The sequence below is a fragment of the Amphimedon queenslandica genome, unplaced genomic scaffold, assembly GCF_000090795.2.
Source record: "Amphimedon queenslandica unplaced genomic scaffold, v1.1 AMPQUscaffold_13414, whole genome shotgun sequence".
Classification (NCBI taxonomy): Eukaryota; Metazoa; Porifera; class Demospongiae; order Haplosclerida; family Niphatidae; genus Amphimedon; species Amphimedon queenslandica.
In genome coordinates, this window is record NW_003546350.1 from 1956 (window position 1) to 29898 (window position 27943).

General features: G+C 37.9%; 3 protein-coding genes across 3 annotated transcripts; 1 reads left to right on the forward strand and 2 right to left on the reverse strand.

The window, feature by feature from the left end:
* Positions 1-384: 384 nt before the first annotated feature.
* Positions 385-11465, reverse strand: LOC105312713 (mucin-17-like). The gene is made up of 6 exons (XM_011405575.2): positions 11303-11465; positions 2390-11209; positions 2165-2328; positions 888-1603; positions 683-815; positions 385-610 (listed from the first exon to the last, which is right to left on the reverse strand). The coding sequence occupies exons 1-6, from the start codon at positions 11364-11366 to the stop codon at positions 545-547; spliced, it is 9963 nt and encodes a 3320-aa protein (XP_011403877.1). The 5' UTR covers positions 11367-11465; the 3' UTR covers positions 385-544.
* Positions 11466-11627: 162 nt separating this feature from the next.
* LOC100633850 (serine/threonine-protein kinase 11-interacting protein-like) lies at positions 11628-19726 on the forward strand. Its single transcript, XM_011405576.2, has 30 exons — positions 11628-11753; positions 12413-12499; positions 12565-12650; positions 12723-12806; positions 12858-12956; positions 13009-13116; positions 13194-13331; positions 13520-13649; positions 13794-13897; positions 13965-14054; positions 14871-14912; positions 14967-15233; positions 15315-15402; positions 15484-15555; positions 15649-15705; positions 15764-16018; positions 16096-16247; positions 16301-16374; positions 16435-16519; positions 16597-16668; positions 16714-18126; positions 18271-18374; positions 18427-18511; positions 18561-18654; positions 18704-18776; positions 18828-18861; positions 18942-19062; positions 19108-19271; positions 19328-19378; positions 19450-19726. Exons 1-30 carry the CDS (start codon positions 11687-11689, stop codon positions 19579-19581), a joined length of 4428 nt encoding a protein of 1475 aa, XP_011403878.2. The 5' UTR covers positions 11628-11686; the 3' UTR covers positions 19582-19726.
* LOC100633976 (WD repeat-containing protein 64-like) lies at positions 19698-27843 on the reverse strand. The gene is made up of 33 exons (XM_019996292.1): positions 27354-27843; positions 27244-27297; positions 27106-27189; positions 26527-26592; positions 26405-26473; positions 26259-26360; positions 26130-26183; positions 25987-26072; positions 25829-25921; positions 25503-25554; positions 25356-25402; positions 25202-25255; positions 25004-25045; positions 24738-24838; positions 24540-24690; positions 23875-24188; positions 23504-23685; positions 22148-22254; positions 22023-22102; positions 21845-21896; positions 21725-21770; positions 21594-21659; positions 21467-21547; positions 21337-21418; positions 21192-21284; positions 21030-21088; positions 20846-20981; positions 20698-20737; positions 20555-20643; positions 20265-20479; positions 20164-20204; positions 20081-20110; positions 19698-20036 (listed from the first exon to the last, which is right to left on the reverse strand). Exons 1-33 carry the CDS (start codon positions 27648-27650, stop codon positions 19877-19879), a joined length of 3225 nt encoding a protein of 1074 aa, XP_019851851.1. The 5' UTR covers positions 27651-27843; the 3' UTR covers positions 19698-19876.
* Between the last annotated feature and the right edge of the window lie 100 nt (positions 27844-27943).

A 27943-nucleotide genomic window follows, 5' to 3' on the forward strand; every position in this document is an offset into this window, starting at 1 on the left:
CGAGACAGTTGATGCCAGACGACCTGGTATTCTAGTCCATCCTTTTGGAGTCACAATCCTCCCACGCAGTGAGTACATAGCAGTGACTGAGGCTTACGGTCACAGGGTTTCTATATTCTCGGACAAAGGGAAGCTCGTCTTAAGACTGGGGGAGAAAGGGACAGATCGAGGAAAGTTTGATACTCCAAGAGGGATTGGTGTCAGATTGGGAAAAGAACTGGTGATTGTTGACTGTGGTAACCAAAGGATACAGATATTCTCATTGTCTTCTCTCAATTTGCCTGCTTTTAGGACTTCTTCCTCACTCGATTATCAAACCACTCAAGGATATACTCCAGTGGGACCAGTGGAGGCAGCTACTTACTACAAACTACCGTCAGCAAGATACTGAGTGACATTTTAAAACTACATTAATAATAATAATAATAATAACAATAATAATAATAATAATAATAATGTGTGTGGGATTACAGAAAATATTGTTATAAATTAGATAGTGACATTTTCAGTTTAAAATTAAAAATTTATTGTTTTTTGTGTGTTTTTATAATGAACTCATTTTGCTTGTAAGGTATGAGCCTCTTTTGAATGCAACACCTCCAGTTAACTCCTATTACAACAATAATAACAATAACAATTATTATTATTATTTATTGCTATTATTATGAAAGTAAAAACTTACAATGTCATCATCAGCATCGAGTTTTAGCTTCTTCCTGCAGCAGAATATACAGCAACAGGCCAACAAACAAGCTAATACCAATAGGACTCCACCAGTCACTGATGCTACCACAATAACTGCTAACTGAGCATCACTGCAAGCAAGGACAATATAAGATAAATGAGTGTTACTAAAAATAGCTACATCTAAAAATAGAATCACTTACTTTGTTAGTGCACAGCTGCTGCTACTGAGATCATAGATCTGCCAGAGTGGACATGATGGAACACAGACTGACTCTCCATTGGTCTGTGTAATGGATTCCTCACTGCAGACTGAGCAGTTTGATGAAGAAGGACCACTACAGCCACTACACTGAGGATCACAGGCCCTGCACTTGTTGTTATCATCAGAATAAGAGCCAAAAGGGCAGGCAGCAATACACTCATTCTCACTAGTGAAGGTATTGTTCACATTTCTGCAGTGACTGCACTGAGTGTTAGCAGGGCCTGTGCAACCGGAGCACTGGGGATGACAATCAAAGCAAAAGAACTCTCCATTCTTCTCTGAGAGGTATTGATTAGAGTTGCAACTAGGAGCACAAACCCTTTGACCTTGAGAATTAGTCCTCATTAAACCCTTACATGAGACACAGTCACGATTGGTAGACCCAGTGCAACCATTACACTCGATATGGCAGTAGAAACAATCAGTGACATTAGACCCACAGGACATCGCACATTGAGATAAACTACCAAAACTATTGACAATGAATGCCGATTGGCAGGAAGTGCAGGAGTTCTCTCCTCCATTGTTACATGTTGCACATGTTTCATGACAAGGACGACACAGTTGACCGCCTGAACTGAGTCCAACGAATGATGTACTGGTGTCACTGTAATAATCAATGGGGCACTGTGAACCAGTCGGAAGACAAGTGACCTGCATAGGAGAGAAATATTAAAGAAAACACAACATGTAGATCTACTTAGGCTGTGTAGAAAGTTTGAACTGATTTTGATCAAGTTTAATTGTTTTACAAAAGTTTCTCAAAAATTGGGCCAAGGTAGAGATTCTGGCAAAATTTCACCAAAAATTAAAAATAGAGAATTCTAAACTTTTATAATTTTTTCTGATATATATACATGTTCGTATGCTGTGTAGAAAGTTTGAGCTGATTTTGATCAAATTTGGATTTTTTATGAATTTTTAAAATTGCTCCAAAATCAGGCCAAAGTCCCTGTACTATAGTACAGGGATTTTGGCAAAATTTCACCAAAAATTAAAAGTAGAGAATTCTAAACTTCTATAATTTTTTCTGATACATATACATGTTCGTATGTTGTGTAGAAAGTTTGAACTGATTTTGATCAAGTTTGTATTTTTTATGAATTTTTAAAGTTTCTCAAAAATCAGCCCAAGGTCCCTGTACTACATACAGTACAGAGACTTTCATCAAAACTTGCTAGTATAAACTGGTACTCTGTTGCCCACTAGTAGTACCTGATCTCCATTAGTGTCCAGTTCAATAACACTGCACTGGCTGCAGCCACCAGGACCAGCTATTGTTCTTGACCCAGTGCAGCCTCCAACACAAGATGGAGAACACATCTCACATGTGCCAAGACTAGCATTGTTGTACGTATTAGCATCAAAACATGTACGATCTAAAATAAAACAAGGAAATAAATAATAATAAGGTACAAGTTAGCAGTCTACTATACTTACAAAGAGAAGTTGCTTTTTGAGTGAGTGATGCTATAGTCTGTCCCTGTCCATTGCTGTAGTCATATATTCCTCCAGGAGTCATTGATATGTAGAGGGCACTAGTAGTCTCTGCTATATCGGGATCAGTTAGTAGTTGATTTGTGTGAGAACTGGAGAGGGTTATCGTCACCTCGTCAAGCCTTGTCTTTGTTGCAGCCTCTCCTGAATTAAGACTAATGACTACTGTAGGGTTGGTGACCCTGTTCTGTAGCATGATGGTGCTCTGGAGACTGGCAGTGTAGCGAACTGCCTCAGAGAAATTAAGAGCCAGCTGTCCACTGGCTCTTAGATCAAGACTGAAGGAGACAAGAACAGGAAGAGTGACATCACCTGAAAAACTTGAAGGAGATAGACCAGTTGCATTTACCAACATGTTGCTGCTTGTATCCGTAAAGAAACTTGATCTTGCTGTTAAGAAAGTACTTGATATATCAGTGGCTAGTGATGTTAAACTTTTAATCTCATTTAGATCATCATAATCTAAAGTCAATGTAATGATACTATCAGCAATATCATTATCGGCAGAGACAGTCCCTGATGTAAGGGTGAATGATGAACTGGGAGTGCTGGCTGTGTTCTGTATGGTCAGTTCCTGTGGAGTATATGACTGCAATAGAACTGGCTCAGATAGAGTCAGTGCTAGTGTTCCAGTATCCATGTCAATGGTGTAGGATTGCAACTGAGGTTGAGTGGTGTCTGGGGTATACAGTGACACTCTCTGAGCTGCAGTATTAGCTACACCAATGACATTCCTTCCTTCAATATCTTGTGCTGCTGTAGTTGGGAAGGATACATAACTAGTGCTGGACTGTGTTGCAAGATCAAGATTAGCTTTAATGCTATCCAAATCACTCTTTGGGAGATAAATGAATATTACATTAGAACTCTGAGTGCTTGTAACACTACTAGTTGATAGTGTGTGCTTAGTCCCATCATTTATTGAAGGAGTACTTTGAATGCTAATTAAAAACGGCATTAAACTATTGGCACTGATGACATCATTAAATACAAGCTTTAGACTCCCTGTATTCATGTCCAGCTCACTGGAATCTAACTCAGCTAGGGAAGTATCAGGAATGAAACCGCCTGAAGCTACTCTGAGAGCTGATGTGATGGGAATTGGTGCATTATAATTGACAGAAGTATCTGCTACAAGATTAGAGTCAGTGTATACGTATGTATTGGCTTCGTTGGTCATTAAACCAGGTAGCAGTTTGATGGCAATTCTGTCACTGACTATAAACTGAAATTGAAACGATAGTTTCTCATCATTGAATGAAGCTAAGATCCCACCAGTTAGTCTGTAAGTGACAGGAGAGCCACTGGTACCACTGGAGAACACCAGAGCCGTCATATTGAAGGTCTGTGGGTTTACCGGCTCATCAAATAAAAGCACAAATGTACCAGCATCAAGATCAAATGAATTGAATTGAATGAGATTCACTGCTGATTCATCTCTTGTGAAAGTCCATGCCTGCATACCAATAGCATCTTCCAATACATTACCTGATACGTCAGACATTAGTGTAACCAATGACAAGAAAGAGTTGTTAATGTCATCAAATATATCTCTGGCTTTGATCCAGTTCAAGTCATCAGTGGTCAGTGTCAGTACTATCTCAGTTCCCTCATTAATCCTAATGTATTGAGTATCATTACTTAATGCAATACTCAAATGGTTTGGTCCTGTAGTGTTAAGCAAGGTAACGTCATTAGCCTCAAAAAACATTTCATCCACCACTTCATCAAAAGACAGTGTAATCTGACCAGTATTCATGTCAATACTGAACCTCTCCAGAGAAGGTTGGGTAGTGTCTGGAACAAACACTGTAGGCTGATGGTAGCTAGCCATAGCTCCAGGCTGATAGTTGGAGTGCAAGTAAGGATTAGAACCAATATCAGATATAAAGAATGAAGGCAGTGCCACCCAACAATTGGTTCTGTCAGTACAGAGATTAAGACGATACTTTAATGCATTTAGATCAGGCCGAGTGAGATGGAAATCAATCTCAATGCTATCAGGAGAAGTAAATCCTTCGGTAAGAGTGACCGATTGGCTTGGATTATTCACAGAATTTGAGAAAGTGACTTGAGTAAACTGGGCACTTGATCCATTGATTGGCTCAGAAAATATAATAGTAAATAAACCAGAGTTTAAGTCAAAGACAGGAAAAGCAAGAAACCTTGGAGGAGTAACGTCTTGAACTAGAGTACTCACCTGTATCGATGGAGTAGGAGCTGATGGCAACTGAATGGAATTAAGAGCCAGCCCTTGGGCAAAGCTACCATAACAATTGCTAGAAGTGTAACACAATGGGTGTCTCTTAATGTTAATGATATCATGAGTGTTGAGTAGGAAACGGAAATCAGTTTGCTCACCTTGAGCAATCAGTGTTACGTTAGTCAGTGATATTGAGGTGATTGGATCACTGGTATCATTCAATAACGTGATCCTTGATGCAACGAGTGTACTGACATTGACAGGAGCACTGAAATGAAGTGTCATTTGATCGGAATCAAGATCAAGATCAAACGTTCTCACTTGCGGGTTGAGTTGACCAGAGTAATCAACAACTGATGAAGCCTGTATTGAACTAGCTTGAGTTTGCAAGAAATTACCACTAAAGTCCACAGCAATACTAGCCCCCAGTAACAGGTAAGTATTACTGACTGAGCTACCAAGACTTGGGTTACCGGCAATACTTATTACATCTCCTAATGACAGTATCAGTGAAACAGTGGTTCCAACAGCTCCTTCTTGAGTATCGTAACCAGAAGATGTGAGTGTGTAACTTTCTGTTGGATCAGTTGCTGCATTTTGTACAGTCACTTGTTGCTGTATCTGGTTAATGACTACTGGCTCTGAGAATGTCATAGTTAGATTAGCAGTGTCAAGGTTTAGTTGGAATGATACTAGCTGAGGTGAGACTGGGTCGCTCATCATGCTAAAGTAATACACAGTTGATTGAGTGACCTCATTTCCCCCAATATCAGTAACAGCAGTAGGAGCTAAGCTGATACCAATACTGCCTGAATAATAGGCTTGCTGGTACCGTATTGCTACCATACCCTGGAACTCAGCTTCACTGAAAATGAATGTCAACTTGGAAGAGACACCACTAGGTGCTGCTCCTTGAGTGAAATCACTGAATGTATAAAGACCTGTACTGGTATTGAGATACAGTGTAATACCTGCTGGGTTGAATGAAGAAGGCAGTATGTACTCATTAAAAGTGATATTGAGTGTTCTTTGGTCTACAGTGCTGGCAGATAAACTAACAAGAGAAGGTGACATTGTATCAAGGAAGACCATTGAACTAACTAATGGGGTTGATATACTAGTGACTGGATTAGAACTAGCATCCATTGCAGCAGAGGATGTCATGCTGAGACTAACTGTTGATCCACCATTGATCAGTGCCTTTAACTGGTTGAGAGAAGACCCTTGCACCTCTATGTTAATGACACTGTTGTAGCCAGTGCTCACTGTACTGGAGTCCGTTATTACAAGATTATTACTAGACACTGAGAGAGTAACTTGAGATATGTCAAACGAAGATACAATCATAACTTCACTGAAAGACAGTGAGAGTATTCCAGTGTTAAGATCAACTGTATAGGACTGAAGAGAAGGAGCTGTAGTGTCACCAACAAAACTTGACGGCTGAATACTTGAAGGACTTGACTGCAAGGGATTTGAGAACAAATCTTGAAAGCTATCAGCTGCAAAGAATAAGAATGTGTTTGCAGTAGACGTAGCTAGATTAGGATCAGAAGTGACAGCAGTGATAATAGATGTGGGTAACTGTATAGTCAATATCGTATTACTAACACTGCTTGATGCTATAGCACTATTAGCTAATGATAGACCAGTAGGTTGGGTACTGTTCACATTGCTTAGCCACACATTGGATGAATTGTAGGTGGAATTGGAAACTGGTTCAGTAAATGTAATAGATATCTGACCACTGTCCAAATCAAAGGAATACGTGGATACTAAAGGACCAGTGGTATCCGCTATTATAGTTTCTATGGTAACAGACTGTATTAAGCTACCTTCACCTTCAGTACTGTACACTGAATTGGATCCCAGTGAAACGCTCATACCAGCTGTAAATAAATATTTAATATTGGAAGAGTCAGAGGGAGTGAGGGAGAGTAAGAGGATTGTATCGTTCCCATTAAAGAGCTCCACACTAGCACCAGCACTCAAGGAGACTCCAATAGGAGCTATTGAGATAAGATCAGGAGCAGTAAGAGATGGATTCATTGCCATACTAAACGTTAATAGCAATGTGTTGCTGTTCAGATCCAGAGTAGCATCTTGTAGTAATGGTGGATTGTCAGGAGTGAGTGACGTTACGACTTGACTTGCTTTTATCCCATCAGTAGTTGCTATGAGAGAATTTCCTGAGTAATCGACTCCAAATCCTTCCAATAAACTCAAGTATGTGTCATTAACACTGTTAGCAAGATTGGTATTATTAAACAGCAGGCCAGAATCAAGAGTAGTCAGTCTGATGTTAATAATAGTTCCATACAATCCTGTTTGATTGGTGTAAGCAGCAGTGTTCAAGATGAACACGTCTGAAGGATTAATGGAAGAGCTTTGAATTTGAACGTTACCATTGATTGCAATGAGGATGACGTCTTCAGAAAAACTAAGCATCAATTCTCCAGCATCAAGATCAATGGTGAAGGATTCAAACTGAGGTCTGACGTTATCTTGAACCACAGCTGTATATGTTAGCGGAGATACTTGAGTGTTGACAATATTTCCAGCAAGATCTGTCGCTAGGCCAGTGGTGAAAGTGGTAGAGACTTGACCGGAATTAACAGCTAAAAGGTACCCAATACCAAAGAACTGTTGTTCCCTGTCTCCACTACTGAATGAATATATGACAGTGGCATTGTTGGGAGCTGATGACCATGTGCCTCCATTAAACATGTGATATGATCCATTGATGACAGAGCTGCTGATAGTAATGGTAATACTGGATTCACTGAGTGTAGTAATATCTACATATTCATTGAAGATGAAGCTAATGGATCCAGCAATGGGAGAAGATGCATTAGGAGAGAAACCAGTGACTGACGGTGAGGTTGTGTCCTGAAATATTTGAGAGGCTTCAAGAGGAGAAAGCATATTAATAACACTGAGGCCAATATTAGCTGTGTCCATTATAAATGTAGAAGGGACTGAGATATAGGCAGTAGAGCTACCGTATAGAGCTAATTTGATCTCATTAATGTTACTATTAATAGAAACGCTAATAATAGTATCGTACACAGACCCACCAATCAACGATACTGCTACATTTGCTGATGAAGTGATCGGTGAAAAACCGGATATAACCACTCCGTTACTATTAATAGAACTGGTAATGACTGGTTCACTAAAGGTGAATGTCATGCTAGCAGAATTTAGATTAATTTGATATGAGACTAAGGTTGGTTGAGTAAAGTCCTGTGTGAATGAGCTAGCTTGAGAGCTTACAGGCCCTATGGGGTTAGAACTGTAATCTTCAAAACTTGATTGGGCCAAGAAGATAAACGAATTTAGGACACTTGTAGCAATTGTAGAATCAAATTTTAGCATGTTCAGATCAAGTGTTGTTAGAGCAAAAGTCATTGAATCAATTGTAGAGGACTGAAGCAATAAACTCAACTGATAGGCACTTGGTGTACTACTAACTGATGAATTGGTGAGATAGACACCACTAGCTACATTGATATCAATGATTGGCTCATCAAACGATAAGGTTATGGTCTCAGAGTTCATATCAATAATGAATGCTAGCAATAAAGGAGGAGTCATGTCAGCTATGAACTCACTGAATGGAACAGTCTGCAGTACATTAGTACCACCAGATATATCAAATACAGCACCAGCTTGTATTGTCAGTGACCAGTTCACTGACGGTTCTAGGACCTTCAAAGAGTTAAGATCCAGTGATCCAATGGTTATCATGAACTCTGTACCCGTGATACGATTATAATTGCTAACTGAAGTTAATGCATAGGATGAGGTACCATTGTTTATCAATAGGTTATTAGCAACAAGAATAATTTGAATGTCCCTGCTTGTTGTCATGTTCATGATACCACTGTTCATATCAAGGACTGAATCAGTAATCACTACTGGTGTACTGGAAGGTGCTGGTGTTGAACTACCTGCTACTGTAGTAGAGGAAGGAGCTATTGAACTAGCTGATACTGTAGTAGCTGATACTGATACTGTAGTAGAACTAACATCTGCAGTGGAACTAGCTGGAGTGGAACTAACTGCTATTGTTGTAGAACTAGCTGGAGTGGAGCTAGCTGGAGTAGTACTAACTACTCCTGTAGAGCTGATTACTGCTGTAGTAGCTGTCATTACAGAGGTCACTGCTGAGCTTGTACCTGCCACAGTGGAGGTTGGTGCTATTGTATTTGTTGGCATATCTGTTGTTGAGGGAACTGCTGTCGTAGAAATAGCAACTGAACTACTGCTTGCAGCTGCTACTGATGAACTACTCATGATAGAGGAGGATACTGCACTGGTTGTTGAGGGAGCTGTTGTAGCAGAAGAAGTTGATGGAGGTATTACACTTGCTGCTTGAATTGGAGCAGAATTAGTGATCATATTACCACTGTAATCAATAGCTAGAGATTGCGATACTACCAAGAATGTATTATCAACACTAGTACCTATAGCATTGTTTGATAATAATGATTGAAGGTCATTAGAATCGATATTAACGCTAATAATAGAACCAGTCAAACCTTGAAGGTTACCATAAGTAGCAGCACTGAAGGAGAAGGTATTATCTCCATTGCTATTGCTTTGAAGAGTGAGAGAAGTAGCTGAACCTTCAAGAAGAACAACCTCTTCTGAAAATGTTAACTGGATTAATCCTTGAGCAAGATTAAGAGAGAAGGATTGTAGAGATGGTGGAACTGAAGTATCAGTTTCATTAGAGGAAACAACTGGGGGTGGGTCTGGAGTGAAGACAATCCTACCAGCTAGATCAGAAATAAAGTCACTTCCAAAAGTAACGGACATATTCCCTGAGTAATAAGCTATTTGATATGCAATGGGGAAATTTGATGGTAGACTTGAGAGATCAAAGAAATAAATAAAAGTGAAATAGTCGACATTAGTCAGAGTACCCCCAGAGAAAGACGAGAATACGTTAGTACCATAAACTGAGCTTGTCAGTGTGAGGCTTAAAGTATTAGGATCAAATGAACCAGGATCCATATACTCATTGAAAGTGAAACTCATTGAATAAGCATCAGGAGGACGTTGTGTTGGTGAGAATGAGACAAGGAATGGATGTATTTGATCTCCAGCGATACTACTAACTGTCAATGGATCAGAGAGAGGGATGGGTGTGACTGGATTGCCAGTAGTGTCATTACAAGTGGGACTACTCATTGCTATGCTGACGTTACTGCTGCTGGTATTGAAGAGTAGGAGTTTGATCTCATTAACTTGCAAGGTGCTAAACTGGATGTTCACAGTCGTGAAGAGTGAACTATAATTGACTGATGATGCCTGACTATCAAATATCAGTGACATTGAGCCAGAGAGAAACGTGATACCAGTTATATCAAAGCTTTGATCAAGAGGTTCGTCAAATGTCATGTCCATGGTACCAGAATCCAGTGATACACTGAATGAAATCAAATTTGGTGGAGTGGCATCAGCTGTAAAGAAATCAACAGTAGAAGCTCTCAGCATTACTGGGAGAATATTAGCACCAAAGTCACTGAAACTGACCTGCTGAAAGAAGAATAAAGAACTATCTATAGCTGTTGCTATCAATGGGTTAGCTTTCAACTGATTGGCAAGATTTGAAGAGAAAGTGATGGAGACCATAGTGAAACCTTGTGAAGCACTGAGCGTTGAATCAATTAAACTATAATTAGTTGAAAATGGAGGAGATACCCGGTTGACTAAATAAACAGCATCTAAATCAGCAGCTGCTATATCGATCGGTTCATCAAATGTAATCAGAGCAGTGCTGGTATTCATGTTAAGACCAAGAGCTTGGAATATAGGAGAAGTAGTGTCAGGAACTGCACTGGTCAGCTGTATAGTGGCTGGAGTGTTAGTTGTTCCATCAGAAGTAGTGGCTGTATCCGGACCTATGGAAACACTCCATGCAGTAAAATTAATAGAAGAACCAAAAGCAATCTTTAATGAATTCAAGTTAGCTTGTGAGAGAGTTATATTGACACTATTGACTGGTTGTTCTAACGTAATGAAATCAGGAATTATCACTACAGTAGTGTTCAGTCCTGTATTACTGATATTGATACCAACTGGATTAAGATTAGCAATATCAGCAGTGAATCCTAATGTAAGGAATCCAGCATTGAGATCAAGTAAAGAGAAATCAATAGTGAGGCCAGCTGGAGGTGCTCCTCCTCCTATAAAGTCTGTTACTTGTACTGGGGTTTCAACAGCTTCATTAGGCACTCCTTCTGTACTTATAACAAATTGTCCTCCAAGTGTTATAAACGTATTGTCAGCAGACGTTGCTAGAGACGTATCAGCATCAAGAGATTGCCTATCTTCAGCTGTCAGTGTAAGTAATAGCCTACCATCTAATAGAGTGCAAGAACCTCCAGTGAGAGAAAATTCTGAACCAGTTCCATCGCTGGAGCTTTTGAGAGTGACTTCAGATGGATTGCACGACTCAGCTTGAACTTGTGAGTCAAATTGAAATCCAATTATTCCTGGAACCTGCTGCAGGTTCATAGCAAATGCTAGTAGCGCTGGAGGATCCTGAGCTACAAGAGAAAAAGATGTAGTTTTATAAATGAGACGACTCTTTGCAGGCAGCAAATGCAAGGTATACATGTAATGTAGCTCATTTAACTTACCATTGGCATTGCTTGCTAATAGAACAACAATAAAAGAGACTGCTAACAACAGCCTGTAGGTCATTTTGAGATAATCAGCAGCTACAGTTTTTCCACACCCACTTATGAGCTCAAACAAGTTTACAATGTCTGAAAAAACTGGACTTTAAAAGCTGCAAAGGCTGCAAATGAATCCACCCACTTGTAGATCACACACAGAGAGTGATAGAGCAGTAAAGTGAAGTCATTGTCATGTGCATACTCTCACTGCAGCAGATTATGAATAACTTCACTAATAACTATTAATAACTATCCACACCCATATCGAGGGTGTGTCCCTCAAAGAGGGCGGGGTCAAGAAGTGAAATCCTTGTTCTGCTGAGTAAAGGATCACAGGATCATAGTATGAGCGCCTCTGGTTCAATTGGAGACAAATATGTCACAGAATTGAAGGAACTCTTTCGTGCTAGAGGTAAACTACCCGTACAACCTCATTCTGTATCATTTTATACCTTTTACACTGTTCTATTAATAATAATGACACATTTATATATACATGTACATTACGTAATCGTTGTAATAGACTAGTAATGGGGCGGAGTAGCTATTAGTAGTGATCTTATCACCAGGACTCCATTAAGGGACAGTGTGTGTGTGTGTGTGTGTGTGTGTGTGTGTGTGTGTGTGTGTGTGTGTGTGTGTGTGTGTGTGTGTGTGTGTGTGTGTGTGTGTGTGTGTGTGTGTGTGTGTGTGTGTGTGTGTGTGTGTGTCATATACAGTGCACAATACATGTACATGTGTTAAGTGTCAAAAGGTTATGTCCATTCATCAGTACAGTACATTAAATATTGATAGTCATTGTACATGTATTGTAATACGTGTACAGTGTACAGTGTATGTGTAGACAATGAAGGTACTATTATATGAGCATGTGACTTATTGATATAGTAACATTAGTGATAGTAGAAATGAGTAAAGTTGTGTACAGCCTAGCCTACAGGTTTGTACCAATTGGGACAATACAAAGTGTCCTCATTATAAAGTAGATGCCACATGTGTACAGTGTCCTTATTGTGATTCATGTACTCATTATGTGTACACGTACGTACATGTTCTTATTAATTCCTGTAGGTGTCCAGCTGTATAATGGTGAACACAGTCTGTCACTAACTTCAGCTTGTCTACATTACATAGAAAAGAAACTTCAATCATTACTAGGTACACCATAACTCATTAACATTGTTTATGTTTACTTTTCTTTTCATTTTTGTTTATTTTTTCAGATGATTCCAAGACTACCAGCAGAAGCCAAAAGTTAACTGACCTACAGTATCTTCATGATTGTCTGGCTAAAGTCCATTCATTAAAGGTTAGACTCCTCCCTCTCCTCTCTCCCTCTCTCTCTAGTCTACCTTCTATCCCTCTCTCTCTTATTCTGTAGCTTATTTCTGATCGGAAGCACACAGTAGCTCCATCACTTGTTGATATTGATATCTCTGTGTTCAGATCAGCTCAGTGTTTAGTTGTAAGTTATTGTCCAGCCATTAATAATGCCACCTTATATGATGCTTTATAGTTGAGAAGGATCCCTCTCTATTCTCTCAATAATCTCCAGAAACTGAGACAGCAGCTAAGAGTACTCGTCATTCAAAGATCTAACTTGAGTACTCTTGAGGTACCTGGTATTTACAGGTGTATGTGTATTAAACCACGCCCACTCTCGTTAGGAGTTATTAATAAAATGTGGTAGAGATAACGCCAGAGCCTTTGCCTGGACTTCACTGAGGGAATTGGATTTATCATTTAACTACATAAAACTGCTAGGGGAGTCACTGGTAAGTAGTGTACCTTGAACATAATACATAATGTTATATTGATGAATATTATACTGTATTTCATTCATCTACTGTAGCAATATTTGCCTGAAGTTGAGTCATTAAATGTTAGCAGTAACCACATTGGAGGGAGCGGCTGTGAATCAAGCTGTGGTAGTATTAACAGCAGCAACTCTGACAGACAAAATGGACTGGAAGCATTAACTGGTGTACAGGTATGGGTAGGTACATGTAGTGACCTGCCCCTCTGGAGGAGTGTGTGTATAAGTAATGTAATACCTGAGGACTGAGATATCTGCTTGAGGTGAAGCTGAGGGCAGATATCAAGGGACTCAGGTATTACATTACTGATACTCACCTCCAGACACATAGTGTGTCTATTATTATATACTTTTTCCTTTAGTACATTGATAAAGCCAAGACACTTCACTTAGGATTCAACCAGTTGACTTGTGTCCCTGAATTTGGTGATAGGGCAAAATACAACTTAACTAAACTAATTCTAAGAAATAACCTGCTCAAAGACATCATTGGTACACACACACACACACACACACACACACACACACACACACACACACACACACACACTGCTATGCTACACATGAAGTATAGAGAGATTAATGTTATATATAGAGAATATTCTTAACATTTACTGTCTCTCTTTTTCTTGTCAGGTTTGGAGGTTCTAGATAGTCTTGTGGAGCTTGACATTTGCGAGAATCTCATTAGTAAAATGGAAGGACTTAAACCTTTACTGAACCTTCATCACCTCAGTGTGGTAAACATTATTATTTATTTATTTATTCATTGTTGTTGTTGTTGTTGTTGTTGTTGTTGTTTATTAGTTGTCAGTGATGGGTAATCCAGTTTCTTATGATCCAAAGTATCGGCTGAAACTGATGTCTTGTTTATCGAACCTTGTCTCACCTACTGCAGTAAGTTATTGTGTATAATGGGGTGGGCATTAATTGGGATAAGTGATCTTTATTGTCATTTAGGTGCTCGTAACTCAACATTTGAGCTCAGAATCAGCTCAAACTTGTTACATAGTATAAGGACATCAATATGTATCAGAAAATATAATAAAAATTTGGGGTGATTTTGGAGCCATTTTTTGAAAAATACCCAAGGCTATAGTCCATGGTTTTTTCCAAAAAATGGGTCCGAAATCACCCCAAATTTTTATTAAATTTTCTGATACATATTGTTGTCCTTATGCTGTGTAGAAAGTTTGAGCTAATTCCGACTTCAATTTTTTGAGTTACAGCCATTTTAAAAAACGGGTCAATTTTTGAAAAATACCCAAGGCTATAGCCCATGGTTTTCTTCAAAAAATGGCTCCGAAATTACCCCAAATTTTTATTAAATTTTCTGATACATATTGTTGTCCTTATGCTGTGTAGAAAGTTTGAGCTAATTCCGACTTCAATTTTTTGAGTTACAGCCATTTTAAAAAACGGGTCAATTTTTGAAAAATACCCAAGGCTATAGCCCATGGTTTTTTTCAAAAAATGGCTCCGAAATCACCCCCAATTTTTATTACATTTTTTGATACATATTGATGTCCTTATGTTGTGTAGAAAGTTTGAGCTAATTCCGACTTCAATTTTTTGAGTTACAGCCATTTTAAAAAACAGGTCCGAAATTACCCCAAATTTTTATTAAATTTTCTGATACATATTGATGTCCTTATGTTGTGTAGAAAGTTTCAGTTGGTTTTTGATGTATTTATTTGTTTATTTTCCTTTTAGTTTGAACTGGATGGTAAGAAACTTTCTACAGTTGAAAGAAAGGTAAATACATTTCAATCATTAATTAATTGATATTATTAATTTTATTAATTGAAGGCAATATCAAGATCAACGACTCGCTATTCTCCTCCCTCCACTCCAATCATCACTCCGTCCTCATCTCCAGCAGCCTCTCATTTTGAAGGACTCCCTAGGCCCACGGCACCCACTCCTGTCTCCTTCTCACCCATCGCCATAGTAACCAGTAAAACAAGCTCCACCTCCAGACAGGAGGAGTCAGTCACTGAAGGAGTGAGGCTGCAGAGCCTGACCTCAACGTCTCCTAAATATCCATCAACGTCTCCTAAGTATTCTCAAAGAAGAGTGAGTATAGTTTAATTGTGTGTTCATTATCAGCTAGTGAGGGAGCCGTCAGCCATATTAACATGTACTGTCCTCCATTAGAAATCCAGCCTCAAGAAGAAGCCAAGGATTGTAGTTCTGAACGATGATGACACCATTGTTGATTCATCTCTATCGGCCAGTCAGACATGTAAGGATCACATGATAATCACATGATGATCACATGATAATCACATGATGATCACACGATGAATTATGTCTATTACTGTAGCTTCCATTGTCCCATTATTGAGTACTGAACGTATGAACAAACACAACAACCTGAGGACACAACTTAAAGACAGTAATTATTATTATTATTATTATTATTATTATTATTATTATTATTATTAATTATTATTAATTATTAACTATTATTAATTAATTATTAATTTAGATTGGTTAAGTACAGCTGAGAGCTTCTCCACTTCAGTGGGTGGAGCTAAAAGCGAAGGTACATGTACATGTATTCCTTTAATTTGATTAATAGTTCATTCTGCCCCTCCCACTAGATGAAGACACACCCTCTCCACTGTCACCACCTGGTCCTAATGAAACTGGAGCTCATCCTCATTCCCATTCCACAAGTGGACTCAGTCCCATACCACCTCCAGTTCAAACTACCCCATCACCAACTTATGCTGTTCATTATAAAGAAACTGATGGTCCCCTAACCAATGGAGTGAGGGCTGCTACTCAACAAGACAGCACTGTCTTTAAAATGGAGGAAGAAGAGGAACGCTTATCGGAATCACCAATTGAAACAGGTCCATATCACAATACATAATGTCCATTGTTATTATGTTCATTTTAAAAGCACTCTCATCTCTGTCTCCCCATACAGGACCAATCCCACAGGTGACTGGTAGTATATTTGATGTGTCACTGCTGGAGAGCGACACTGATGAAGAGAAGCCATCAAATAGTGACAATGGAAGCACTTGGATATCAATATCTGACAGATTCTTCCAAGAGATTAACATATCGACACACACTGTATGGGATTTAGTATTTATTAATTAATTAATTTATTTATTTATTACTAAAAGGTTCAAGATCAACTTGATTTACAGTGTCTTAAATCAGCTTCAGTTGAAAAGAAAAGAATAAGAGGACAAGACAAGTAAATTTATTATTATTATTATTTATTATTATTGTTGTTGTTTATTGTTGTTGTTTACAGGTCAGTGTTACTCCTCCAGTTTGCTTACGACAGGAGGGACAGAAGGAAAAGGGAATACATATTGAATGATGACTCATCAGAACAGGTACAGTAGAAGATATATATATACATTAATTAAATTAATTATTAATTTTAGTATTATTATTATTGTTTGTTTTACAGAATATAATGGAACAGCTCCAACCCATTGTTGAAGCAAACACCTCAACCGTATCCATAGCAACAAAACTTGAAGTGAGATTATAATTAATTAATTAATTTATTATTATCTGTATCTAGTGTTTCAAGTGTCAGGTTGTTTTTGATTGGTCGGAGGCTCTTGATGCTCCCCAGGACTCTCCAGCTGCTGTGTCAGCAGGATTCTTCTCAACGTCTTTTGACCTGAACAAGAGACAGTTTGGTAAAATATGTCCAAAGTGTGCCGGGTTCTTAATTCAAATTAATGACAGTGGAGCCAGCACTGGATCCCTCCCTAGGAAACCTTTTCTGAGTAACCAATCACCACTCGTTAATGAGAGGAGTAATGGTGACGCTAGTATTCAAGAGAATACTAATAATTTACTGAGCCCCGGTCATATTGATGTATCACAGTTTGCAAGCTATCCTGAGCCAGCTCATAACTCGCACGAATATTCAGATTATAGAGTTTCCTCTCGGCCTCCTAGGCTCAGTCCCATTCCACCGAGCCCATTCCCAGACATGAGTCCTTTCCAAACACCACAGAAACCGCCATCAGCCACACCTCTTTTAGTTAAAAGGGACGGGGCCTTGATAGTGGAGGATGAAGAGGAAGAACACGGACTGAGCCTGTCTTTTGGTGAAGCCTCAGAAAGTGTGTCTCCATTATCATTTGGAGAAAAGAATAAAGAATCAACTGGAGCTACTTCTAAGCTGAATACTTCCACTAATCCTTTTGATGATGATCTTCCTTCAATCTCTCCTCTCTCCTCTCTGAGCTCAGGCCCAAGAACTAGTAATACCAGTACAAACCCGTTTGACAACCTGCCCGATTTAGAATCCGATTCCCATTCCAGCAAGACTGGTTCCCGTCCTAGAGCAGAACAGGAATCAGTTTCTGAAAGGGTTGACCGGTCCCCGGTCAGTAAACCGGTTCCGGTAACCAGTAAAACCAGTCAATCTGGGGATTACTTGATGGCTAGGAGCGTCCCTAATGAAGGTGGTGGCAAACTAAAGAACTATATACCATCCTTTATAAAGGGGAAGAAGGAAGACCCTGTTGATAAGAAAGGAAAATCACACGCAAGATCCCAAAGTCAGGATTATAAAGTCCCTCCTCTTCCTGAGGCCATGAAGGAGCGATCTTTAGAGAAATTAATAGGAGGAGGAGTAGGGGGTGGGGCTTCAAAGAGGAGCGATAAGACAACTGGAGGTTCCTCAAAAGCTGATACTGATCATCAAGCTTCAGGTGGAGAGAAGAAGTCTTCTGGTAGTGGGAGTGGCAATAGAAAACCAGGTGGCCTGTTTTCTGTTACGTCTAAGAAGAAACAAAGCTCTTCTCGTAAAACTCACCATCACAGCTCATCCGAGACTGAAGAGACCAAAGCTGCCCACTCTCCTGTATGCCCTTATAAGGAAGACGATCCGACTTACATTCACAATAGCTTTCAAGTTCATTTCAATTTAGAAGTTTTTGATAATGAGAGAAAAGAAAAGTTTGAACTAGCGGCAAAAGTAAGGGATGAACTAATGGGTTTTTGCTTGTCACGGATTTCGTGACAATGGAACTAATGGGTTTTTGCTTGTCACAGATTTCGTGACAATGGAACTAATGGGTTTTTTGGCCATTTAAAATAAGATCCTTTCATTCATTTATAGATGCCGATAGTGGAGTATGGCAGCTGGAGTGAAGTGGAAACTGAGTCCTTCGTTATTATATCATCAATCAGAGCTTACCTGTACAGAGTCACTGCTCCAGAGAGGTTCATGTTCATGGATTCACTTTATTATTTTTATATTATTTTAATTTTTTAGTTTGGAGCCTGACAGTTGGCTTGAGCTAACTAAAGAATTAAAATTGAAGAATTTGGTTTACATAATAATAGGCGTTGGATACCAGGTAATATCATTAATTTAATATTGATTTTAATCTTTTCACTGTTTCTCAGTCTCTGAGATTAGAGTTTGATGATCCTCCGCAGTGTTACACGTTTTTGATAAGAAACGAAGAAAAATGCAGAAAAATGTTTGACAAATTATCTTGTGAGAAAACAACACAACTTGTTAATTAAATAATAGAAATAATAAATAGATGTTGTGTCTGATATCTCAAGGTCAAAGTTCAAAGGAGTCAAAGTTGGTCAACTATCTCTTGTTAGTATCAAGTTAGTTAATATTTGATTTGATTCCGCGCTAACTTGATTTCATTAATACAGAGAACCACAGAAATACTTGAAGAATGTACTATCAGTAAGTGATCAATTCAAATCATGAAGTGTTATCTTTTGGTCATATTGCATTAACACTTGATCTCTGTATCAACCTGTTAGTCGAATTATGATTCCAGTATCAGTGATTCTGTTGACAAGAGATCAGAGAATGATGACGAAACTGAAGAACAAGTCAAGATATTTCTACTTGTTCATAAATATACTCCTCAAAATGATCCAGGTTTGGTAACTCATACCAACATTATTTCATTCCATTCCTCTCCAGTTCTGGTACCAGTTACTTTGGTACTAACTAATCTTTATTTATACTTGGCACTGGACAATCCCCAGTGGCCACTCCCTAAGCTCCACCCACTGCCTGATAAGAATGACTTACTACCGCCATACAGTGGAGTAATGCAGAAACAGATTACTGATGTAGAAAAACTGGTAAGACCTGTCTGGCTGGTTTGACTGGTTTGACTGGTTTTTACAATACGTTATAGGTACTTTATGATGATCAGGTTTGCCAGTTCACTCTGCAATTCTTTAACGAGGTACAATGTCACTTTCACTTTCAATATAAGCAATTATTATTGTTTATATTATTATTATTGTTTATTAATAGAGTCAGCAGGGGCCGTCGGTTAGTTGGACTATTGTCTCAAAAACTGGAAAGTCGGTTCAAAAATTTGTACAAATGTTAGAGAAATTATGGATGGAGGAATTTCAACTAACATTGAATAAAGAATTTAGATAAATAATTATATAATGATGACAAATCAACAATCTCTTCTCTATAATTAGTTAATAATAATTTTGATGGTGTGTGTGTGTGTGTATATATATGATCGCTATATATCTATTTATAAGTTATGATTCGTTACTATATATAGAACAAGAAATTGACAAAAAACTCTTGCACAAAAAGTATATTTAAAATGAATCTTTGATGGTGTGACAGGTCTGTGTTAACTGTAAAACTGCCAAACAATGATAATAATTATATATCATAGTATTAAAAGAATGTCTAACAAGTACATGTATGTGTATTGTTAGTATTTCTTCTTGTATCTAATTGTTGTCTGTTTGGTTCCAGTTCTAGTATAATCTGGTTCCGCCTCCAGTTCCTGATACAGAAGTGAAGCATATGAACCAGCTGGGGGTTTGTAACCAGTTGAGGATTTGGCGGAATTGGATCTTAAATGTCTCAACCTTCAGATTATAATAAATAAACACATTATCTATGAATGAGTTACCTTTTCCCTTCAACATCAGGTGAGTTTGCTCTAACAATACATCATTGTAATAATTACATGTTTTATTTATTTATTTATCTTACCTTGGTACATCAAAACTCAGCCCATATCTTGCAAATATTTCCTGCATATGCACAGATCAAGGTAATTAGGTATAGATCATTAATATCATGACATGAATCACCTTGTCCTCTTCCTCTGCAGAATCAGATTCCAGATCAGATATCATTGCTTTCCTCCCCTCCCCTCCTCCTCCTCCTCCTAGCTCATCATATTTATCATCCTCCATTTGAGAGAGGGTTGGGATGAATGGGTCCAAAAGGACATCTTTAGGTGACAATGGATACTGGTAAGTGTCTGTGTTCGTAATGTCCCATGGAGCCTTTTGTCCTAATGTACCTATAGGACGGATATAGACATCATGAAATACATGTATAGTCGGTCCATTAAATGGTGTTGCACTGAATTATTTACCGACGTAGTGTCCCTCATGAGTCCAGACTCTCACTGAGCAATCATTAGATGCTGTGATGTAAAGGCTCCATTCTTCAATTATCGATATGCTATAAATAAACACAGTATAATGATTACATCATCACGACATCATCATTGATAACCTATTTATAGTATCGGCATGTCCCCTCCACTTCCTAATACCTACAGTGTGTGATGTAAATACTTTATGGCGGAAAATTTAAATTTGCTTAGTCGTAAGAAATCAGCAACATTTAACACAAGAATAATCCTACTGTGGTTCCAACGTACATTTTGCGTTTTTATTCTTTTCGTCAACACAAAAGCCACTGATGTCCCATTGTGATAAGAATCCTTCAATATCAGCAGTGATCAAAATCGTGTTAGCGGAATCAACACTCATATCAGTCAAACACTTGAACTGAGACTGTGTTAAGTATCATGTTAAGATCAAACGAGATGAGTGTATACTTACGGCTTGAAAGTGACCAGCTGGTTTCATGGGTTCGTGAATATTCCAAAAGTACACATACCCTACCAATGAGTGGACACACATTAAACCCTGTTACTATTTATAAGTTACTATTTATAATGCTGTGTTACTATTTATAGTACTGTGTTACTATTTATAAGTTACCCTTTGGTCCACTGGCTACAAGTGATGCAGCATTTCTCCATCTCTTTCTTGACTCAAGGAACAACAGTTTGTGTATAACGCAATCTCCTTCTTCTACAAAATAAATAAAATTTAAATAACAAAGACTTGCAATGTAATCCCTTACCGACTGATGTTCCTTTTAAATGTTCAAGTTTTGATTTTAATCTTTGTATGAGCTGGCCAGATATCATGTTCCAAAGGATTATCTGCAATCAGACGTATTTTAACGACACTAATATAAAGAGCAGCTGTACCTCTCCATCAAAACTAGCAGTGGCCAGTGTAGTTGGATAACACAAAGCAATACTGGTAATGTCCTCTCTGTGACCACACGACTAATAGGAATAGTGTATTAATTTATTTATTTGCTTTATTTCTTACGGAGGATTCCTTCCATCTCTCAATGGGTAAAGCTGAAGAGTGTACATCACCTGGTTCAGAACTGTCCTGTAAATAAATAAATAAATAAAATAAATAATAAATAAATTAAGTAATTAATAATTGATACTTACAAAAAATGCATTAATTGTTCTGTCCCATCCAACAGCTACAACATATCTAATAGAAAAGGAGGAGGGGCAGTGGGAGGGGCAGGAAGGAATACATACACTACATCAGAATCAATTCATTACTTTAGTTGGTTTACTGATACGAATTTAACAGCTGTTATTTCACAGTCGTTGCCTATTAATAATAATAATTATTATTATCATTATTGTTGTTGTTATTGTTGTAAAAATAATAACAGCAACAAAAAAGTAATAATTATTATTAATAAATATTAATTCTGATAGTATTATTACATCATACCTTTATCCAGTGACAGGAGGCAGTGTCCGTTATTAAAATTCCAAATTTTTATTTCGCCATTTTGAGCAGCTGTGACTAGTCTAGACGAAATACATAATCCAATTTATGAGAGAAGTTCCTGTTACCTCCTTCCTGATTGGTCAGTGTCGATGGCAGTGATTGGAGATGTGCCATGAACTGATGCAAACTCAAAAACACACTCACCACTCATTATATCCCAGACCTTCACAACCTGAAACAATATAATAATAATAATAATAATAGTGGTCATAACTTGGGAAATTGAAGTCAGAATCAGTTCAAACTTTCTACACAGCATAAGGACATCAATATGTATCAAAAAATGTAATAAAAATTTGGGGTGATTTCGGAGCCATTTTTTGAAAAAAACCATGGGCTATAGCTTTGGATATTTTTCAAAATTTTGGCATTTTTTAAAAATGGCTGTAACTCGAAAAATTGAAGTCGGAATCAGTTCAAACTTTCTACACAGCATAAGGACATCAATATGTATCAGAAAATGTAATAAAAATTTGGGGTGATTTCGGAGCCATTTTTTGAAAAAACCATGGACTATAGCCTTGGGTATTTTTCAGAATTTTGGCATTTTCTTAAAATGGCTGTAACTCGAAAAATTGAAGTCGGAATCAGTTCAAACTTTTTACACAGCATAAGGACATCAATATGTATTTAAAAATGTAATAAAAATTGGAGGCGATTTCGGAGCTATTTTTCAGGAAAAACCATGGGCTATAGCCTTGGGTACTTTTCAGATTTTTGGCATTTTCTTAAAATGGCTGTAACTTGAAAAATTGAAGTCGGAATCAGTTCAAACTTTCTACACAACATAAGGATATCAATATGTATTTTAAAATGTAATAAAAATTGAAGGTGATTTCAGAGCCATTTTTTGGAAAAAACCATGGGCTATAGCCTTGGGTACTTTTCAGATTTTTGGCTTTTCTTAAAATGGCCGTAACTTGAAAAATTTAAGTCGGAATCAGTTCAAACTTTCTACACAGCATAAGGACATCAATATGTATTTTTAAATGTAATAAAAATTGGAGGTAATTTCGAAGCCATTTTTGGAAAAAACCATGGGCTATAGCCTTGGGTATTTTTCAAAATTTTGGCATTTTCTTAAGCCCACCATCCACTATTCAACTTTGTTGAAAGAAGTTTTGTGGTTACTTTGATGTGCTGTCAACTCTGTTGCCTGAAATAGAACTGAGTTCTATTTCAGGCAACAGAGTTGCCATAAGATCAAAGTAACCACAAAGTTGCTTTCAACAAAGTTGAATAGTGGATGGTGGGCTTTAAAATGGCCGTAACTCAAAAAATTGAAGTCAGAATCAGTTCAAAATTTCTACACAGCATAAGGACATCAATATGTATCAAAAAATATAATAAAAATTTGGGATAATTTTAGAGCCATTTTTTGGAAAAAGCCATGGGCTATAGTCTTGGATATTGTTACTCACTGATTCATCACATGCAGTGATCACAAGCCCAAAAGCATAAGAGTAAGAGAGACAGGATACTGGTAGTCTGTGTGTCTGTATTGTATCCAGTTTAGGGATACCTCCCATCACTGCCAGGTTCAATATATGGAGCTGATCTGTCCCTATCACCACATACTGTCTCAATGGATTGAAATGAAGAGCTGCAATATAACAAAAATAAAGATAAAATCATCATCATCATCATCATCATTATTATTATTATTATTATTATTATTATTATTATGCAGTAAAATACATCAAAATATTATTAATACATTATCAAAATGCATTAATAATACAAACAAGTATAAGCAAACAACAACGACAACAACAACAACAACATTGTTTACCTTCCACGGTGGAGTACACCTTATGAACCACAGAGGTGACGGTGGCGAGACAGGTCTGTTCAACTAGGTCCCACATCTTGAGAGTGTTGTCATTGCTGATGCTACATATTCTGTTAGTGGATGAGTCAATTTTAAGAGAGAACACCGGAGACCCCTGACCATACAGCACACCAATGGCTCTCTCTGATATGTACGGGTTCCATAAGTAGATGACTTGGTCCATTCCTCCAGTGACTAGTATGTTGTTCAGTTCACAATAGTCAAAGGCCATTACTCCTTTACTGATGCTGAATATTCTCTGATCTCCTGGTAATCTGGGAGAAAGGAAGTTGCAATTAATTAATGATATTCATTGACCTACAAGTGAGACCCCCACTATGCTATTGATCAGTTCCTTGGGTATATAACAATAAGAAATATTAGTCTTTCAGTAAGATTCAAAGTGTGAATGTTTTGATATGTAACAATCAGTCTAATTTTTGAAAGGGACACAGTCCCTACTATAATGACAATATTAACTTGTACTTATGTAACAGTACCTCTTCATACATTACATATCTCATACAAGTACATCATGAATTATACTCCTCATACAAGTACATGTACACTTGCAATAGCTAAGTGTAGTACAGGTACATGTACAGAGCAGTGCTGGTTAATGCTACCTCTTCTTTGCTGGTATATTCTGATGTGCTTTCAGTAGCAGTGCTCCCCCAGCTGATGAAACCCTGGCCCCTACCCTTGCAGCTGTTGACTTCCTTGACCTCTGGTGACCATACAGTATAGCATCCACTGGGGTACTACCAGCAGGGGTACCTATGGTTACCACGGTGATACCTATGGTTGCTATGGTTACAACGTACCCATCACTAGGCTGGTGTTTGAGTCGTTTGATGTTGAGACGAAGGCTCTCAACTTTCCAATGTAACGGACGTTAGTAACCCAGCTGGAATGAAGACTCCATCTTGAAAGGGAGAGAGAGGGGGAGAGGGGGGGAGAGGGAGAAAGAGAGGGAGAGAGGGGGAGAGGGGGAGGGGGAGGAGGAGAGGGAGAGGGAGAGAGGGGGAGGTGTGTATGATCATAATATTAACATTGATTGTCACATTTTAAAGTTATTTATCAGATTCACCTATAAACATGTACCCCATTGGAAGCCTCTCCTCGTAGAAACCTAGGGAACAAGAACATTACTGAAATACACCAACTGTACATGTATACATGTATACTGTATCTGGTGTCTGTTAGATTATAATACATCATTGTAAGTATACATGTACATGTACATTATAATACATCACTGTATGTATAGTGTATACATCACTCTTACCCTTCAATAGGGAATGTAGGGACTCCCTGCTTCTTAGGACCAGCTTTCATTATCCTGTAATACACAGAGGATTGGTAAACTGCATATGCACCAGTAGGTATATGTACATGTACATAGATCTGTATGTACATGTACATGAATTGTGTTAACATACTTGAATGTCTCATACATATTTGATATTGAGACAATAGTAATGCATCCCTGAATGAAGATACAACACGTTAACATTATCATTATTATCATCATTATTAATTATTAATTATTAATTATTAATTATTAGTTATTAATTATTAATTATTACTTGATCATCTCCAACAAGAAGCAGACATTCACTGCTGTCTTCAGGGTTGCTCCTTTTAAAAACAAACAAATCATTTATAATAATAATAGTAATAATAATAATAATAATAATAATAATAGTAATAATAATAATAATAATAATAATAATAATAATAGTAATAATAATAATAATAATAATAACAAAGTTAAATGAAACCATCTACCACTGATGGGGGGTGGTAGATTGACATAACCACATCTGTGCATTGAAGCGCCAGAGAGTAATAATAATGATAATAATAATAATGATGATGATGATGATGATACTATCTTTAATCGCTGTATTACCAGAAGTCTATTTTCAGTGGAGTGTTGTCAAGGTTACTGATCTGGCAGTAAGGCTCAAAGTTGACCATTTCAAGAAACTGTATCTCATTATCACTAGAGAATCATAAAGGACAAGAGAAGAGTATATTTATCCATCTCTCTCTCTCTTCCTCCCTTACCCTGTGGCTAGTATAACTTTCCCTTGAGATGAAGCTATGGTCATATCACAGATCCACTTTGGTTTACCCAGTACTCCTGCTTCAGTCTTTAAAATTCAAATTAATGACAGCAGCTGGAGTAACATACATTATTATAGCAATACCTTCCTAATTCTTTTAGGTTTTAAATCATGCGTCCAGAAACACACCACCCCGTCCTAAAATAGACACAAGCAGAATAGAGACCATCCATTAGTTCTTTCAATAAATGGAAGGAAGAGGTGAAGCTATACCTGACTGCAGGAGACCATTGATCCATCTTGTAAGTGAGTGATGGCACAGAGAGAGTCTTTATGAGGCCCTGGCAACGGGACAGCTGGCAGAGAGAACACCACCTGATAAAAATAAAATGAAAATTATAAATTCATTTTAAGATTACTTCTTTTGCTTTGCTCTTTGCATCTTCTCTTTCATAGAGTTCAAGGTACATGTATGTACAGAATTCATCCTATCAATAATAAATCATGAGTACAGCTGGTAATTCTCCCGCTCTTTTATTACCCAATCAATCTTTCCTTCAGAGTAACAATCAATCTTATCAAAGAAATATTTGATCTCCAAATCACTCTAAAATAAAAAAAAATAAATGTACACACACACACACACACACACAGAGCATTGGTCAGCAGCAATAAGTCTACAAACGAACAATGGCTGAGCTAGAGTAAAGTTAGGTTTACATTCGACAAAACGGTCAAAAAGTGCGTGGGCAATTTGACCTTTTGACGCAAAAACTCTTAGAAGTTGACGCAAAATTGGTCAATTTTCAATTTTGCGTTCATTTTCGTCGTTTTATGACAAGTGTAAACCAGGCTTCAAGTAGTTCGGAGAACTGGCAATGAAGTGTGATAATATCTATGATAATACAAAGATAAGGAACCACATTATGTTTGAATATACACAGGTTACATTTGGCAGAGATTGTGGTAACATTTGAGCGCATGGATAATGTTAGTTTACAACTTTAAGTATGTTACTATGAAAATGATAAACTATACCAACCGCGAAGCGAGTCAACTTACCTCTGACCAGTGCTGTACATGTACAGGTAGATTAATGTATTAATGGCCACACACTTACCCTCCCTTTCATTTCAGGGAGACTACGAAAGAATTCAATAAAATTGTCCAAATCTAATTTGTTCTTCATGAAGCGAGGAGCATTCTAAAAAAGAGAGAGAGAGGAGAACGTGAGGGTGAAAGGTTTTGATATCATTACCTCAAATCTTCGTCTCAGCTCTCTCAAGTGGTCAGGATAAAGAAAGTCCTGTATCTATACAAGTATAATATGATCAAGAAATGATACAATTATTATTAAAGTGTTTTTACCTTTTTCATTCCAGCCCTCTGTGATTTGCTAGGAGACGTTCCTACAAGAGGGAACCTGGGTGTGTCAGGCGGTGAGTCCCAGGCTTGTTTTTGCTTCTTGAAGGATTCTTTTGCAGCTAGTTCTTTGGCATCATCAAATCTCACTGCTGATTTTATCAGCTTCTCATTGCCCGTGGCAGTTAAAAGTCCTTCCAGCGGCAGTCCTGCTTTTAAAAGAGAAGCCTCTATCTCTAGTCTCTGTGAATGCTTAACGGGAATGTCTGGGGCGGCAGTCCTTGGTCTTAAAGTTGCCTCCATCTTGTACTGTTGTGCTCCGAGCTAGCTAGTAGCAGCTGGAGCAATGATATATTGCAGCTGAATCAAAGGAAGATCCCAGGGCCCAGGCTATCAAAGAATACCCTGCCTTGATGCAAATGGCACCTCAAAACTCTCCAAAGACTGTGTTGATAGGACAGAAGTGTATTATCAGTTTGCAAAATGCAGAAAGTCTTTTGCATTTATTCAGCTCTGGGCAGCCACACCCTAATTAAGTGGGTTGGGTTCATTAATTATTCATCATCAATAATTGATAGGTGTGTCTTGTAATTAAA